The 18,450-nt window shown below is 38.7% G+C and overlaps 1 protein-coding gene across 2 annotated transcripts in view; it reads right to left on the bottom strand.

The window, feature by feature from the left end:
• The window catches only part of GCC2 (GRIP and coiled-coil domain containing 2), a 46,472-nt gene that overhangs the window by 20,553 nt on the left and 7,469 nt on the right, over window positions 1–18,450 (bottom strand). For both annotated transcript variants that reach the window (XM_080937665.1, XM_080937666.1), the window contains 11 exons: window positions 15,605–15,709; window positions 11,938–14,382; window positions 11,231–11,303; window positions 9,135–9,235; window positions 8,944–9,042; window positions 7,322–7,441; window positions 5,227–5,391; window positions 4,830–4,934; window positions 3,789–3,951; window positions 253–353; window positions 91–168 (listed from right to left, as the gene is read on the bottom strand). In XM_080937665.1, coding sequence (XP_080793791.1) covers window positions 91–168; window positions 253–353; window positions 3,789–3,951; window positions 4,830–4,934; window positions 5,227–5,391; window positions 7,322–7,441; window positions 8,944–9,042; window positions 9,135–9,235; window positions 11,231–11,303; window positions 11,938–14,382; window positions 15,605–15,709 — 3,555 coding nt within the window. The remainder of the gene's footprint in view (window positions 1–90; window positions 169–252; window positions 354–3,788; window positions 3,952–4,829; window positions 4,935–5,226; window positions 5,392–7,321; window positions 7,442–8,943; window positions 9,043–9,134; window positions 9,236–11,230; window positions 11,304–11,937; window positions 14,383–15,604; window positions 15,710–18,450) is intronic.

An 18,450-nucleotide genomic window follows, 5' to 3' on the forward strand; every position in this document is an offset into this window, starting at 1 on the left:
GTGAGCCATCATGTGGGTGCTATGAACTGAACCTGGATTCCCTACAACAGTAGTGAGCTCAGTGCTCTTCAAAAAATTCAAAAATCTTACTTTATAGACTTCCACTTGCTGCTGGCTTGCTTCCAGCTCACCCTTTAAAGATGCCTGGAGTAGTAAGTGGTCCGTTTCCTACAGAAACAGAGCCGTGGTTAAACAAACACTAGAGACTTGGAGCCGTGAGTGAGCACTAAAAGGTACCGGGAATGAACATACTGCTTGCTTTGCGTCTGCCAGCTCCTTTTTGGTTTTCACAAGCAGCTGCTTGATTTTGGTGTTCTTTTCTTCACAGTGCTGTACTGAAGACTGCAGTGAAGCTAGCCCACGAAGCAATTTCAGCAGAAAGAGATAAGATTTGTATTAGTAAACACGACACACAAATTACTTTTTTCTTCATATTAATGTACCAGAAACTCATGTCAGCTCTTCATTTGGAGCTTTCAAATATATCCAACAATACATTCCTCTGTGCCAATCACCCACCTCAAATACTTACAAACACATAGCGGATCTTACTGTACCCTGACAGGCTCAGAACAATGCAGTTCACAAGCTAGTTTTCCAAATATAGTTTAAAACGGAACACAGAGAGGTGCCTTCATTCACATACAGTCTATGGCTGCATTAGTATGATCCACTGGTACCCCGAGGAACTACCACAAGGACTGTGTAGCCCACAAAAACAAAATATTTATTACTCGGCCCATGATAGAAAATGTGCAAACCTCTGGTCTACTCTAAAACTCTACTGGGTATTTTTAAAGCAAATATGTTCATCTGGAAATATTTACATATGTATAAATTAAATAAAAGCATACTTATATTTATATGAAGCTCCTTGGGTCAAAGAACACAGACTGAAACGGGAGACAACAGTTTACAAGATGACGTAAAGTCATGTCTGCATGCCACACGAAACACAAAAGGCTATGCGGTGCCATATGTTCAAAGGTCTTACCAATTTTACAGAAGGAGGGAAGTTTCACAGGACAAGAAGCACTTAGGACTAGAAGGATCCCAAGGGTATTCAAGAGTGGAGAGGAAAGGGAGAAGTACGGGAACACGATTTATACCCGTGGTGAAATCACATGCAGAGAAAAATGTCTAGTCCTTTACTGTAGAGAGTACTGCAAGCCTGCTGTGTGGTTGTGCCTCACCCTACCTCTGAGGCTTCCTTCTCTAACATGACTGCAGCCCGAGGGCATGTTTTAGTCCATCCGTTAGTTTCTGTGGTGCTTTCTGACACACTTTTTAGCAAAGAGACACCGGAAGCTCCTCAGGTGTTGCCCCTTTACCTGATCTTACTGTGTGGCTCTACCTTAGTGTCTCCTTTTATGTTACTTCCTCTTCACTTATGCATCTGAAGTCATTGTGTAGTAGCTGCTCTGCTTCTGGCCATGGGAGTGACAGGGTCTAGACTTAAACTTTGCTGTCATATACAAGTGAGCAACGGAATAGCAACACCTTTCCCTCCCTGACACTCAAACAATAAATAGTGGAGGAGTGTGATGGCTAAGAGATGGCAAACGAAGACGGTGAGCCACACTTCCTGTCCTGACTTTGTGCACGGGAACAGCCTGTAGAACGGGGTGTGAGGGTGGAAAGCTGAGACGGCTGTTGCTCTTGCTGAGAGGTAATGACTCCGGGGAAAGAACAGCCAGCGGTGCTGCAATGTGAGTGCTTTAGACTCCACACTGACGGTCACTAGCTACCAGCCAGGGCGGAGAAACCCCAGTGAACAAACGCACAGGGGTTCAGAAAGAGAAAATGACGCACAGCTAGGGGAAAAGAAAGGAAGATAATCAGACCATATTTTACAGAAATAATGGATATACAGGTATTATATGTGTTCAAAGAAACACTAACATAAGAAGAATTTTAAAACTGAATATAACAGAACTTTTAGAGATAAAAATGGGATTCAATATTTAAAGTGAAATTTTTACCACATGGAATTAACAGATTAAGAGACTGTAGATTAGTGAATGGGAAGACAGAGTAGTAGGAAATTCCGCAGACTCCATTCCACGGTGGGGCCACAGTATTAGGGACTTCCAGAAACTCCATCCCATGATGGGGCATTTGCTACTTCAAAGAAACAAAAGACAAACTAAAGATGTACAGGAAAACTCTGAATTGCCAAAGCGGAAGTACAGCATGTTACTACATGGTGTAAAAGACTTGCACAAGACAAGGACTACCGCTACAAAGGCATACACTTCATAGGCAACCACTCTGAAAATGGCTCAAATATTTCAACAGTTGAGACTTAGTTTGGAGGGAAAAGCAAGACCCAATTATAGAGCTATTTAAAAGGTCGTGGAAGCTGTAGCACTGTTCAGTGGTTAAGGGCAAGGACTGCTCTTTCAGAGGCCTGGAGTTGGTTTATAATTCCCTGTAACTCCAGCCTCCAGAGGATCCAACTCCTGCCTACTGTGGTGCCTGCACTCAGATGCTTACATCCACAGATAGACAACTAAAAACGCACATGTATGTGTGTGTGTGTGTTCATGTGTGTGTGTATAATATATATAATAACACAGAAGGATTGCGGATTTAGTTCAGTCTCTGGGTTCAGTCCTCAGCCCCAGGGGTTGCAGCAGTGAACACACCACTTACTTAGGTTAAAAGGCAAATGTCAGTAACAATCAAAAGGCTCAGTTGTGTAAGTATTAGTAAGTACTGGAGCTAGAAAAGAACATTCACAGTAAGAGTGACCAAATCATTAGGAATACTCGAGAATTCTAAGTGTGAATGCAGCCAATACTAGACTTTCAAAATAAATGGAACACAAATGTGGCAGAATTGAAAAGACACAAAGGGATCCAAGATTATGGCTTGAGATTTCAACACAGCTCTCAGCACACGGAAGAAGTAGATGAGAGCAAAATCATTATGACTTGAAAATCAGATGACCTGAACCCATCCACCAACTGATGGCCACCAACTATTACACAGAATACTGTTGTCAAGTGTACTAAGAAAACTCACTCATCAGACATCAGACAAACCTAAAACTCAACATATTAAAAAGGAATCTTCTGAAATTACTCAAACCAAGAAAAGTGCCATTCAGGGGCGCTTAAAGGGAAATATATTTTATGGGAAAAATGCATACAATCACCTTAAAGAGGAATGCTTCACTGCTACTTAGTATTTCCTAATCTGCTGACAACCATTAAACCATGAACAAACATGACTGGTACCTTGCAGCAAGCACTATATGAATCATTAATCTCTTAATGGCAGATGGTTTGATCTGCTTCTGGCCCTCAAGACTGTGCCACATGTGCTGGTGATTAAAGACTGGTATGAATAGCTGGGTGTGGTAGCACACAACTTTAATCCCAGCATTTAGGAGCCAGAGGCAGGCAGATCTCCGTAACTTAGTTCTGGGCTAGCCCAGACTCTGTCTATTTAAAAAAAAAAAAGTTTGCAGAGGAAGAGAGACAGGGCAAGGCAGGCAGGCAGGGAGGGAGGGAGGGAGGGAGGGAGAGAGGGAGGGAGGGAGGGAGAGAGGCAGGCAGGGAGGGAGGCAGGCAGGGAGGGAGGCAGGCAGAGAGGCAGGCAGGGAGGGAGGGAGGGAGGGAGAGAGGCAGGCAGGGAGGGAGGGAGGGAGAGAGGCAGGTAGGGAGGCAGGGAGGGAGGCAGACAGGCAGGCAGGCAGGCTTGTATGAATTCGTGACTCATGCTGTTCTCTTTATCATGTTAAAAAAAAGGCATGATAAAGAAAAGGGAATTGTTTTACTCACTCATTTCTTCTTGTAGGGTTTCTTGTTTTTGTTTCTGAATTTTCATTTCTTGTTCCAAATCTTCTATCTTACTGTTTTTATTTGTTAACTTTTGATTTAATTCTTTCACCAACCGTTCATAATCTGCTATTTCCATATTCATCAACGTGGTCTGCTGGGCATCCTGCATGTTTTATAAAAGACTTACTATTACTAGGGCAGCTAGTCTTAGAAACTGCTGTAGTCATGCAACAGGAACAAGTAGGTTTTATTATGTTTTTCGGTAGTATAGACATAATTTAATGAGGAAGTAAGAAGCTCAATAGTTCACAGTTCTAATTTCATCAAGTGTTTTCTAACAGTTTAAAACTCAGCTTTTTAAATTCCATCTAACTTTAATTAAAGTAGTTCTAGTCTTGTGAAGTTCTTATATATGGAATATTAGTATTAAGGTAACTCTCACAATGCCTTTTTTTTACTTTCTCTTTTTTATATATTACTATAGCTCACAAAATTTGTTACATAACAACATATGATTGAATACACATTTTTTTTTTCCTTTTTCTTTTTCTTTCTTTTTTTTTTCTAAGAAGGACTGAGGCATCCACATTTTGGCCTTCCTTCTTTTTGAACTTCATATGGTCTCAGAGTTGTTTCTTGGGTATTCAGAGCTTTCTTTACAATGCCTTTTATAAAATATTCCTTTAAAAAGTAGAGAGAAATCAATTAAAATGAATTTTAAGCTTTGACAATAATCTTCATGTATCATACAATACAGCAACCACACATAGAGAGAGAAATAAACTCATGAGCCTAGGTTCTTCTGAACAGACAAAAATTCAAGTTTTAAGTTTTAATTTGATAAGGCTAACAATCTGTAAGGGACTTTTTTAGTATTATAGCCAATCTGTAAGATATTTTTTACATGTACAGAAGTGCAGTAGTGTGAGCTACATTGTTCTATGAACACGTCCTAGTCTGAGGTCCTGGGATCAAAGCCAGGCTTTCGGCATGCTAACCAGGCACTCTGTCACAGAGTTCTCTCTTGGAGAATTTCTGTACCTTTTTAACCAGTTCTAATTCTTGCATCGTTTTCTGAAGCTGCTTCTTTTCCTTTTGAAATTGGAGTTGAAGTTCTTCGAGCTCATTTACCGTACTGACATGTTCCTACAATTAAACCCAAAGCACAATCAACATTACGGAAGACATTCATTATGTATAAAATGCATACCATACACAAACCGCAAGATTTTGGTAATGTTTCAAAACTTTAAAAACTATATGGCTAGCACATAAAACTACAACAGAGTCTCCATTATAGAGTTGGCATACATTAAAGAATTAACTAACACAATTAATGAGACTGTCTCATAAATGTACTCAGTAAGACTGTTCATTCAAGCAATATGTGATTAAAATCTACTGTATACATGGGACCTGGTCTCTGGGTTGTTCTTACCTTAATTTTCTGTTCTTTCTGAAGTTTCTCAGCTTCTAGTTCTTTTTCTACTCCCCCTTTGGCTCTCTGGACTTCTAAGATCTGTGCTTCCAATAACTTGGCATTAGCTTGCAGGGTCTCAATTCGAGCCAGAAGATCCTCATTGTCTGAAGTTAGTCTTTCACACTGGAAAATAAATGTCTCGTTATTGTGAACACAAAGTAGACATATACAGAAGGTGAAATATGTAATGAGAACACCAGTGTCGAATAAAAGTGACTTCACCATTAACCACACAGATGAACTGTTAAGTCAAGAATAAGTTTAAAGAAATAATCACTGCTGATACTGACCTGGCAAAAACTTCCCACAGAACAAGAAGCAACCTTGGAAGGTAGGAGGTGGGGGACCCTCAAGAATGTACCAGAGACCTGGGAGGTGAGAGACTCTCAGGACTCAAGGGGAGGGACCCTAGATGAAATGCCTTCCAGTGGGGAGAGGGAACTTGTAGAGCCCACCTCCAGTAGAAAGACAGGGCGTCAAGTGGAGGGATGGGGTTGTCATTCCACAGTCGAAAACTGACCCAAAATTGTTCCTGTCTGAAAGAACTACAGGGACAAAAATGGAGAAGAGGCTGGGGGAAAGGAGGTCCAGTGATGGGCCCAGATTGGGATCCAGCTGAGGAGGAGGCCCCAAGGCCTGACACTGTTCCTGATGCTATGGTGTGCTTACAGACAGGGGCCCAGCACGACTGCCTTCAGAATGGCCTAACAAGCAGCTGAAATAGTCAAATGCATATATGTACACCTAACCAATGGACAGGAGCTAGTGACCCCTGTAGTTAAATGAGGGGAAAGCTGGAAGAAGCTGAAAAGAAGGGTGAAAACCAGCAGTCTAACCTGGACCCCTGGGATCTCTCAGACACTGAGCCACCAACCAGGCAGCACACACCAGCTGATATGAGGCCCCCACACAGATACAGCAGAGGACTGACAGGTCTGGACTTAGAAAAGATGCACCTAACTCTCCAGAGAAACTTGGGACCCCAGGGAGTGAGGAGGTCTGGTGAAGTATGGGTGGAGCAGGAGGGGACATCCTCTTTGACATGGGAATGTAGGGGTTGGGGGAGGATGTGTGGAATGTGGAACAGCTGGAGGGTAGACCAGGAATGGGATAAAGTCTGGAGTGTAAAAAAGAAGATTAAAGAATAAATGAAAAAAAAAAAAAAAACAAAAAGTAAAAATAAAAAACCCAAACAAACAGTTCCTGTTGGACTGAGGTTAGTTGACATCTTCAAGCGCATGCACAGTAATGGCATGCTCCTGAAATGAACAGTAACAATGCTTGCTAGTCAACAGTAAGAAAGGTTTAATTAAAGAAGATACTGACATGGCTCCAGCCACATATGTACCAGAGGATGGCACTGTCTGCACGGGAGAAGCTCTTGGTCCTGTGAAGGTCGATTTCCCAGTGTAGGGGAATGCTAGGGAGGTGAGGTGGGAGTGGGTGGTTGGGAGGGGGAGCAACTGCATAGACTTAGGGGTACGGAGGATGAGAGAGGGGAACTGGGAAAGGTGATAGCATCTGAAATGTAATTACACAAACTATCTAATAAAAAGCGAAAACAAAAAACTAGGATACTGTTAGCTATTGTGATGGTTTGCAAATACTTGGCCCAGGGAGTAGCACTATTAGGAGGTGTGGCCTTGTCGAAGTAGGTGTGTCCCTGTGGGTGTGGGCTTTAAGAACCTCATCCTAGCTACCTGGAAGCCAGTCTTCTCCTGGCAGCCTTCAGATGAAGATGTAGAACTCTCAGCTCCTGCTACCCCATGTCTGCCTGGATGCTGCCATGTTCCCACCTTGATGATAATATACTGAACCTCTGAATCTGTAAGCCAGCCCCAATTGAATGTTGTCCTTATAAGAGTTGCCTTAGTCTTGGTGTCTGTTAACATCAGTAAAACCCTAACTAAGACAGTCAAATTCTTTTCTTGATACAAAACAATGAAAAATGTTTTTCTTCTGATTATAGTTTATCTTCTTGTGCAAGAGAAAATAAGATTAAAATGTATTTACTATAATTTTGCTTGTCTAAATGTATCCAACTTGAAATTACCTGGCAAGTCGAATTTCTTAATTGCTTGGTAAGGTCTTCTATATGATGTTCAAAATTATTAGCACGTTCTTTTTCCACATCCAGCTGTTCAGACTGCTTATCATATTCTAAGAGAAGGTTCTTCAATAAAAGACAAGATTTAACTCTAAGTGATGAAGCATTCATTAGGTCAGGACATATAATCAAGCCACCTTGACACCTTAAGAGCACATTTGAAATTTTTAAAATACTTATTATGAAAATGTAAAAGCATTTGGCAATATGACAAAAAATTAGTACCCTTAATATATATGACCTTATATATCCATTAAAAACATACTTGAAAAATTAAATATGAGCTTGTTCCTTTTTCATAGGTCAGTTACATGAGGACTTTGCTTTTTTTACACTTTATAATGCCATAATCTACTAATGTTCTCCAGAATAACACCAGGTATAAGTTTAATCTTTTAATTTTTCTACTTTGTAAATTCGAAAATTGCTTTTTAGTTTATAAAAAAAATTGGGATCAGAAGTCAGCAAAAGGTTGAGAATTTTATTTTAGATATTAAAAAATGTTTCATACATACAGAATTTATTTTAGTGTGTATAGTGTAATAAAGCTTGGATTATGCTTACTTCAATTATCTTCCTAATTCTCTCCTCCCTAATTTCTGCTTGCAGCTTTGTGTAGCATAACTTAGTCAGCATGAACCGAATGGTAAGGCTCCAGCTCTACGTTACTAGTCTCTTAAAATTTTTAAGGCAATGGCCTTGAGTCTCTGCTTCAGAGGCCCACTTGTAAACTGGTAATGAGGATAAGATACTTCTACTATTTCTTCTGAAAATACACCTGTAAGACATGTGAAGTGTTGGAAAGATAGCCTGTCATGTGTTGGCGTCTCCTCTGTCTTCTGTAAATCTGAGTCTGATTAGAATTCTACTGTTCATCTTTTTCCCTCTTTCTTTACTTTCTTATACAGTCTCTATCTTGCCCTTTTGTCTACCTGTAACTGCCACTAGAATTTAGGAGTAAGGGGACAGGAATTTAGGAAAATCTGCTGTTGACCAGCCTCTGTCTAGAACCAGGAATGGGGCCCATCTACATAAATATTATTGAATATAAATATGTAAAAAAGTGTAGTATTTATTTTATACTTGGTGATTTTGTTAGATTTGGAAAAACAGCCAGGCCTCGTGTTATTAAAGGCAGTAGGGACATTCCCCAGGCGGAGTCTTGGGGTCTGCACTGTGAACACTGGATCACAGCAGGTTTCTTCTCTACACTGAATTATGAGGAAATTCCCCAACACATTTTAACTGTAAGAAACAACAATTCAAAAGCACTATTTAAAGGCTAATTTTTCTTGGTGTGGTGGCAAATGCCTTTAATTCCAGTACTTGGGAGCAAGTGGATTTCTGTTTCCAGGCCAGCCAGGGGCTACACAGTGAAACCCTGTCTAACATCAAACAAAAAAACTTAAGATACAACCGAAGAGTAACCTTTTATGTACACTAAACAAAAAACAAAAACAGAAATTCAAATTTCCATAGCCAAAACAACATATTTTATGTTCTAGTTTTATAATTCTAGTATACTCATTCGTTATAAATAAAGTCTGCATTGAAAGTAACGGTTTTACCTTATAGCTTTCAGCTCCTTGGATGAGCTCCTTCATAGAGGCAGACAAGCGGTCCTTTTCTGACCGGACGGATTCGAGTTCATCCCGTAGTGTCTGGGCCTGTTGAAAATATAGTGAGTGCTTTTCATTTATAGAAATACTTGATTTTCCACAACACAGGGTCCTAAAGTCTTGTGCTTTTGTTGCCTTACCTCTTTCCTGTTGGAATCCAGTTCTTTCTTTGCTTTCACAGCAACTACTTTTATCTTACTGATTTTCTCATCCTTGTCTTTGGATTCTTTTTCCAGACTTTCTAAAACAGAAAAGGATCACATATAAAGTCAAAAAGAAAAAAATAGTGAAATTATTTATCTTAACCCCAGAAATGGTTTTATTCTTGAACACAAAATTTGTAGCCCGAAATTAATGGTAAGTAGCCAGAACTTTATTTTGTAAATAGAAACCTTAGTCATTCATTAGCTAAGTGGGGTAAATTATGTAAAACTTTAAGTCTCTGTTAATAGTTTATTTTCCAAGGTCATTTCTTAATACTTAGAAATTGGAGTTTCTAAGACTGTTAATGTTGAGTCTGAAAGGATTTTCAGAGATGGTTTGTAAATCAGGACAAACAGGAAAGAGGTAAAAGTACATTTACATAATGATGCACAGTCTTCCTCTAGACTGTGCCTATATATAAACATCTTTCGTCACCCTATTTGACTACCTCTTCCAGTTAAACTTGAGTTTAAGACTATTTTTGTTACCTTTTCTTAACTGCAGTTAACATGGAAATCCCTGGTACCCATAGAAGGAAAGAACTGACTCCTGAAAGTTAACTTCTGACCTCTACATAGGGTATGTCAGGCACAGCCATATAGATTATACAGATACATTAATAATAAATAATAAAGTAAGACACATCAGTATATCAGCAATAAATAGTAGAGTCTAAAAAGGGCAGGGGAGAGACCATAATAGGAGGTGTAATATCACAAACATGCTTGTTTTTCCATTAAAAAAAAAACCCAAAACAATAGAAACCACACTTCTCCTCTTACAGAGCAATACCTTTCAAAGAGTTGCCTGCATATATACTCTTACATTTCTCTTCCCCATCCTTTTCAAGGCCACTTCAACCAAGCCTTGGCCCCAGCACACCAGAAAACTGTCCTCTGTGCTGCTTAACTCAATAGGTGGCTCTTAGCACTCACTTAACCCATCCGAAGCATCTGCAGTGGCTAAAGGTTTTCCCATGTCTGTTACTTGGACATAGCTTGACTTCCAGACTTTTGTTCAATGATGGGGACTCGGGTCCTCATCCATTTATGCTTCTCTCTCTCTCTCTCTCTCTCTCTCTCTCTCTCTCTCTCTCCCCCCCCCCCTCTCCCCCTCCTTCCCTCCCTCTTGCCTTTGGGATCTCAACCTTTGGCATTTTATGCCCACAATTCGACTGTGCGTTTTCTACCTTGATGCTAGTCATCTCAGTTACAGATGTTATGTAGCATCCTATGTGATGATCCATATATTTAGTCTAAAATTGAGCATCTTTCTTCACTCAAACTATCTTTGGCAGAAAACTGGGAGTCATTCTGAACTCTTTTCCATTCTCCTTTCCCCACTAGACTGAAGAATCATAGATACATCATAAAACACTTAAGTCTTTATTTCTTCATCTTTCAGCAGGAACAACAGAGCTAGTCCATAAAATCACTAAAAGGATCAAAGGGTATGTATGAAAGCTTTATTTTTCTGTGCATTGCACTAGCGTGTTCATAATCAGCTACTCCTTGGGAACTTTCTGGTCTCCTTGATGCTATTTAAAAAAAAAAAAAGAATCAAGAGACAAGCACACTTCTTGCTAAAATACCATTTTTTCTTGTGTCATACATCTTACTCTTCAGGACCTAATGGCAGTGATATTTTCTCCTGTCCCTAAGCACTGACCTTAACTTCTTCCTGTTAATGAGTACTTTGTTTGGATCTTGTCTATTGCCATTATATACAATAGTTGATTACTCAAAATGTCTATGTGGATAAAAAATCCAAAACTAATTCACAGAATCAATTATGAATGGAGCATAGAATAGCACTAGAATAGAACAGCATTCTAGTTTGGGTTAAATGACAGAATGTGACTTTTAGAAGAGAAGGTAAACAGATGGCAGAGGACAGTTGGGGAATGAGAAAAAGACAGCCAATTACTGTGTATTTAATAACTCGCTATTGAGACTATAGTTCCCAACTATCTTAAACATTAACAAAATATTTTTCTAATTAATGGTGACAACACATATAAAACCATAGTTACCTATTTTTTCTTCCAGCTCTTTTACCAATGAAAGTTGATCATTTTTTACAGAAGGCGATTTCTCTAAGGAATCCTAGATTTTATAGAGAAAAACAAAACAAAACAAAACAAAAGAACCCCTAAACCAGAATTCATTTCATTGCCCACAATAAAACTGTCATCATTTTAATCATGAGAAGATCTTAACCCAAAAAAACCATATAAATAGCGATTTGGTTAATTTTATTTCCTATTGCTAGAGTAAGCAATATTACATTTATTATGTATATGGCCTTTACTAAAACAGTGCCAAAGAACAAGATGACTAATTTGACACACCCCAAATACATATGTAATAAAGAAATGACTACATGGTGATCACATCACTCCACAACACAACTTCTAAGAGAGCTTTAGATTTTTAATTAAAACGGAATACCACTATAGCTCATTCTTTTGATCAAGTGGTCTTTAAAAAGATAAGCACTGTCCGCGTCCTGAGGGTGGTTCTGATTTGTCTTTGATTATTTTGCTCATGACTAGTCACACTTGACTGAGGTATATCACATCAAAGTGGATTATTAATTCATTTGCCAGAAATTTGTTACTTGAGCCTAAATGCTAAGACATAACTTTCAGACTATAAAAATGTCAATACATGTATTTTCTACAACCTATGAGCAGAGCTAAGGATTTATTTGAATCAATACAACTCAAAATACTAGTACCTTTAGCAGTATCAATTCTGCTCTCACATCCTGTAGTTCAGACTCCCTCTGTTCAAGCAATAGCCTTAGGTTTTCATGTTCTATTACAAGAACCTTTTCATTATGGACTTCATTTTTGCTGTGTAATGTCTGAGATAATTCTGCAAACTGAGTTGAAAGAGTCTGATTTTCAAGACTTGTTTTTTCATTAATATTCTTCATTTCTAGAAGATCAAGTTGCAAGGCCTCTTTTGTCGATGTGACTTCATCTAATTCTTGTCTTAGGAGAATTTTCTCTTGTTCAGAGTCTCTTACTAAAGTCCTTAGTTCTTCACACTGAGCTACACTCTCCTCTTGAAGGCACTTAATCTTTCTTTCTAATTCTAATACTCTCGCATCATACTCAAAGACCAAGTTATGTTTTTCTTCCTTTACTTTCACTAAGGAGTCACCCACAGCTTGTAGAACTTTGACAACATCTTCCTCTTCATTTCCTTCTAAAATGCTTAGCTTCATTTGCCTAAGATACTCATACAACTGAGTTTTGACAAATGACTTCTGAACTTGCTCATTTTCAAGCAGCTTATTTAAACCGTCTCGCTCTTCAACCATTAACTGGAGTTTCTTTTCTAATTCAGCAACATGTTCTTTATAGGCAACATCTTGTTGAGACTGAAGAGCTTCTAAATCCCTGCTTAGCTGGACCTTTTCAGAATGCAGTCTATTGTTTTCCTCATAAAGAGACTTGATTTCAGACGACAATGCTTCTTGGTCTTCAGTCATAGTTTTCACTTGAACCATAATGTTTTGGTCATTTTGACTCTTTTCTCTTAACATTTCTTCTAGTTTCCCTGTTAGCTCACTGACTCTTTGTCTCAGTTCACTGTTGTGCTGGGCAGCTCCCTCTGCTGCTTCCCTGAGTTCTATAGACAGTCTTTGTTCCCTTTCCCATTTCTGATGGAGATCATCTATCTCTTCACGGGAAGTTTTGATTTTACTTATAAAATCATCTTTTTCTTTAGCGAGAGAACTTATCTTTGCTTCTAATTCCTGTAACATGGTGTCTTTTTGACCAAGACTGGATAAATACATGCTATTATCTGCCTGAAGGTTCTTTATGGTACTTTCGAGTTCTGGTATTAATTCATGTTGCGATACTAATTTTTCATTTTCTCCTTGTAGGCGATTTATACTTTCAAGAAGAGCATCTTTTTCATTAAAAGCAGTTCTTAGTCTCTGCTGAAGCTCATGAACATCAGATGCTTGCTGTTGCTTCATTGTTTCAAACTCTTGACTAATTTTTCCAGCAGATTCTCCAAGTTCTGTTTGTAAAATTTCCATCATCTCTCGTAAACTCTCATAATTTAGAACTACCTCTTGCTTTTCATGCTGTAGATTTTCACACTGTTCCTTAAGACCCTGTATTTCAAACATTAATGCTAACTTTTCTTTTTCTGAACCTGACATAAATGTCTCACTTAGTTCAGAGATTTCTTTCTGATGCTGTTCCTGAAGACGCTGTATTTCTCTGTTATGTTGTTCCACAGCACAGCAAAGCTGTCTATTTAAATCTTCTCGCTCATATTTTAATTTTTCTACTACATAGCCCTGTTCTTCTTTAGCCAGCAACAGTTCATTAATTTTAAACTCCAAGTCTTCTCGTTCATGGAAAAACTCATCCTTTACGTGCTGGGCATCCATTTCAAGTTTTAACTTGAGATTATTCATGTAAGTCACTTCATCTTTTAAGATGCTACGTTGAGATTCCAGTTCTTTTAATGAATCTTCCAATTGTCTGACTTTATCATATACTGTTTGCTCTGTAAAAGGATCTTCCTGTAAGGCCACAGAGCAATTTTGACTGTCCTGGCTTGCATCTGAGGTGCCTTCATTTAAGCTTTCCAACTCACATGGGCCTTTCTCTGGAGTGTTCTCACTCGCCTCCCACTGCGTCACCCTGTCCTCTTTTAGTTTATGTATTTCTGCCTCATGTTCTTTAGCTGATATTTCCAACTGAGACCTCAGTTCATTAACTTCTTCTTTGTGTGTAGCTCTCAGCTGCAAAATCTCTTCTTGGAAAGTATTAATATCTTTTTGGTAGTGCTGAGCATTGTCCTCAATGACTTTCTGGAGCTGAATAATCTCCTGCTGTTTTTCATCACTGGTAGCTTCTAATTGCTTTTGTAGACATAGAATTCGTTCCTCAAGTACTGCTGTAATGTTTTGAATCTCTTGCTGCAGTTTGTTAACATTATCTTCAGAGTCACTCCGAGACTTAAGCTGTTCTAACAGCTCTTCTTTTTTATGGACCGCCTCCTCCAGGTCTTTCTGTAACACAGCCTTTTCTTTGCTGTGCTCTGAGTGTACCGCCATCAGCTCACTCTTAACGCGCTCAATTTCTTTTACATAGGTTCTGTTCAATTGTTCAAACTCTTTTTGTGTCTCTTCCAGTTTAGTTACAGAATCCTATTACAAAAATAAGCACAAATAAATCTTTAAAGACGAAAGAAATCTCTATCTTTACTAAAGGGTTAACTAGATGGGAAAAGAGGCAAACAGAATATATCTAGAGAAATATGATTCTGAAATCTGAAGAATTTTGTTCAGGCCTTGCCTCACTCAAGCAGAACTATTATCACCAATATAAAAATCTATTACTAAAAGTACTAACAACTAGGAAACCTCTGTATTTTACCACTGTTTTAAAGGTAATCAATTATTTGAGGTAAAAAGCTACAATATATAGCTCCAGAACAGATTAATAAGAGACATTTTAGAGAAAATACGTTAAAACATTACAGACGAAGTAACAATGTACTACTAAATGTTCTAAATGATAAAACATGAGCAGATGAAAGTCTTTAGAGTTGTGAAAAACTCAAAATCTTAAAAGGTTTTTATTAAAGAATGACATGGTTATAAGAAAGATTAAACTATGTAAGAAATAAAATGTTAGTTTATCTCTGCATTACTGCATGCTTTTAGTATTGCTAGCTGAATAAGGAACTGAACCCAGGGCCTCTACTACTGGGCCATATCCCTATTCCTCTTCTCACTTTTTGACACACACAGGGTGTTACAAAGCTGCTCAAGCTGGCCTTGAACTCATTTTGGATGCTAGACTGGCCCTGAACTTGTGAACCTCATAGCTTTTCTGAGTGTCTGGAATTATGGGTCTATGCTTCCAGAGCTGACGGTTTTGTTTCTGATAAAAGTAGTAACACTGGACTAGATACCCTTTAAAAACTAAATTATTTAGTGTGTGTGTGTGTGTGTGTGTGTGTGTGTGAGAGAGAGAGAGAGAGAGAGAGAGAGAGAGAGAGAGAGAGAAAAGTTGGATGATGGATGGACAGATAGATGGATAGACAGATAGATACGAGTGTGCATATGCCACGGCACATTCATGGAGGTTATAGACAACTTGTAGGAGTCAGTTATCTCTTCTGCCATTTATATTTTGGGGGCAGGTCACCAAGTTTGGAGGCAAGCACCTCTATTACTAGAAACAGTACCTTGTTAAGTATCCCAGGCTGGCCTTGACTTTGACATGTTCCTGCCTGAGCCTCCCAAGTGCTGGCATGTGTATCCATGCTTGGCTAGATTAGATGCTTAAGATCCTATTCCACTGTAAAATTCCTTTATAGTCTGTGTAAGTTAACAGATAAAAGAACACTAAATGTTGCCTTACCTCAACCTCTTGCTTCACTTTAATATTTTCTTTTTTTAGACGTAGACACTGTTGTTCAGTCTCTGCTTTTTCCAGAAGAAGAGCATCCAAGCGTTCAGTTAGTACCTGTTTTTGAATGACATGATTTGTCTTTATGAGGTTAAAAAAAAAGCTGTCTTGTTCTCTGTTATCCCCAAACATAATCTTTCAGTCTCATCCCGACCTTTAAAGCAGAGCACCCATGGCAGCCTTCCCTGCCCCCTCTGCTCCATGGATCCCAAAAGAGCTCCCCTTCTAAGCTTCCCTGCCCTATTTGTTGCTTTGTCCCAGATGCTAGCAGTCACCCACTACTAACCCAAGGGCTGCTCCTTTCTGGCCAAAAGTAGGCTGAAAGCAGACCCATACCTTTCCAATTGCTCCTGAGATACAATGAACCCCCCACCCCACCTCCAGTCTTATCCGAAGATCTGTAGTAGGAAACCTACTGTGATTTCTCTTTCTTCCCTGACCCTAACCATAACAGATCACCAAGACCTTCTCTCTTCCAACCTTTCTTCCCTCAACTTATCCCAGTACCCCAGCCTCCAACACTAGCGGGCATTTCCTGTGAACATACCAGTTGAGCAGGCTGAGGGAAAAAAAAAAACATGAAAACACACAGCCATAATACTCTCTGAAAACCCAAAAAGGAAACAGTAGCTAAGGAACAAAACACCCAACCAACAAAGACAAATGCAGAAGTCAACACCCAGACCTTTTCATTCAAACCCTGAAGCCTAGATGCCAGCATATAAACACAATCAGTAACAGCCATGTCCTGAATATTCCAACAAAGCTGAAGCATAGGAAAAAGACCTGGAACAGCCTTTGTGACTATGACAGAAGTTCCTAAAGATGGAAAGAATAAATCTCTAAAAGAAATCCAGAAAAACACAAACAGTGGAGGAAATGAATTTTTGGAAATTGGAAATAGAATCAATAAAGAAAACCCAAGCCAACAGAATTCTAGAAACAAAAAAATCAGAAATTCAAACAAGAACTACAGATATAAGCTTCACCAACAGAATACAGGAAATGAAAAGCCAGATTCTCAGGCACTGAAGATATGATAGAAGAAATGGATGTATCAGTCAAAGAAAAATATTAAATCTAAAAAAAACCCCCTGAGACAAAGCATCCAGGAAATCTGAGACACTAAGAAAAGACCAAATAAAGAGCAATAGGTATTGAAGAATGAAAAGAAACCCAGCTCAAAGGACCAGAAAAAGTTTTCAACACAATCATAGAAGAAAATCTTACTAACCTAAAGGAGATGCTTATCAAGGTATAAAAAAAGCATACAAAACACCAAATAAATTGGACTGGAAAGTCCCCACACCACATAATAATCAAAGCACTAAATATACAAAACAAAGAAAGAATATTAAAAGTCACCAGAGAAAAAGACCAAGATACATATAAAGGCAGAATGATCAAAATTACACCCAACTTCTCAACAGACTAAAATCCAGGTGGTCTTGGACAAAGGTACCTCAGATGCTAAGAAACCAAAGGTATTGGCCCAGATTATTATACCCAGCAAAACCTAACAAAAATAAAAGAACAACGGGAGAAAAGATGTTAAAGACACAGAAAGTTTTAACATACTTAAGGAAAACAATGTGACAGAATGCTCTAAAAGAAGATCCTTTGCTAGGAGGCACACGTTAGAAGGTGATAACTAGCTCTGCAAAGTGAGATCTCAGGACCTGGCCCTACTGGGCTGGAGACAGCTCAGTAGCAGAGTCCTTTCAGCTAGTGTAAGGCCTGGATATCAATTCCAGCATTATAGAATCAAACCAACCAACATCCAGCAAATTAGAAACAGCAACTATTGTCAATAGAAGTACAAAGTGTGGGTCTTAAAGACTGAGTACTGGAGGCTATGTAGTGTCAGAGATTAGAAGTTCATACCCCAATAAAAGGGTCATTTAACACCCAAAGGGTTTGTGACCCACACACTGAGAACTGGTTCTAGAGACACCCTGTCATTTAACACCCAAGGAAACAAACAAATAGAAACTTAACAGACAATCTGAACAGGCAGGAAATAATCTTGCTTCTCCTCTGAGAAGACAGACTGACAGTACAGGTATGATGCCTGACACCTTTACTCCTGGTATTGGTAAGCACAGGCAGGAAGATCTCTGAGTGTGAAGCCAGCCTGATATATGGAGTGAGTTTCAGAAATGCCAAGGCTACACAAAGAAACATGGTCTTTAAAACCTCTTTAGATAACCTTCTCTGTTTTAGCAAATGTGTGGGAAGGCAAAGCAATACAATGGAAACCAGATCAACAAGCCAAGTCAGTTCTTAAAAAAAAAGACAGGTCTAACAAGGCAGATGAAGAGAATACAGAGTTCACAAATGATGTAACTAAAACAGGAGTTCTCTATATAAAGCAGAATCTAAAAAGTTAGAGATATTAAATTATCAATAATATTGAAACCTCAAATGAAATGGATAAAAATTCCTAAAATAACACAGCTTTGAAACATTACAAAACATAATATTCCTTATTAATAAATATTGTGGAATAAAGAAAATAGAAAGAATGAACATAACAGGTTTTCAAGGAGCAAAAAATCTGAGTTTCATATGAACTTGTCTAGAAAAAAGGCAAATAATTTTTTAAGATATACAAAATCAGTATAATGCAAAAAACTTGAAATAATTTACAGAAAGTGCAAATCAGAGGTTCATTTTACAACATGTATAGATGTATCTAATCAGGACTACATCTAGTTTGGACACTGTGACAGGAATAGTTCTTGAGCCAGGAGTTTAAAGCTGGTCTAGGAAACATGGTGAGCTCCCATTTCACACTG

The sequence above is a fragment of the Micromys minutus genome (assembly GCF_963924665.1).
Source record: "Micromys minutus genome assembly, chromosome: 25".
NCBI classification, from domain to species: domain Eukaryota; kingdom Metazoa; phylum Chordata; class Mammalia; order Rodentia; family Muridae; genus Micromys; species Micromys minutus.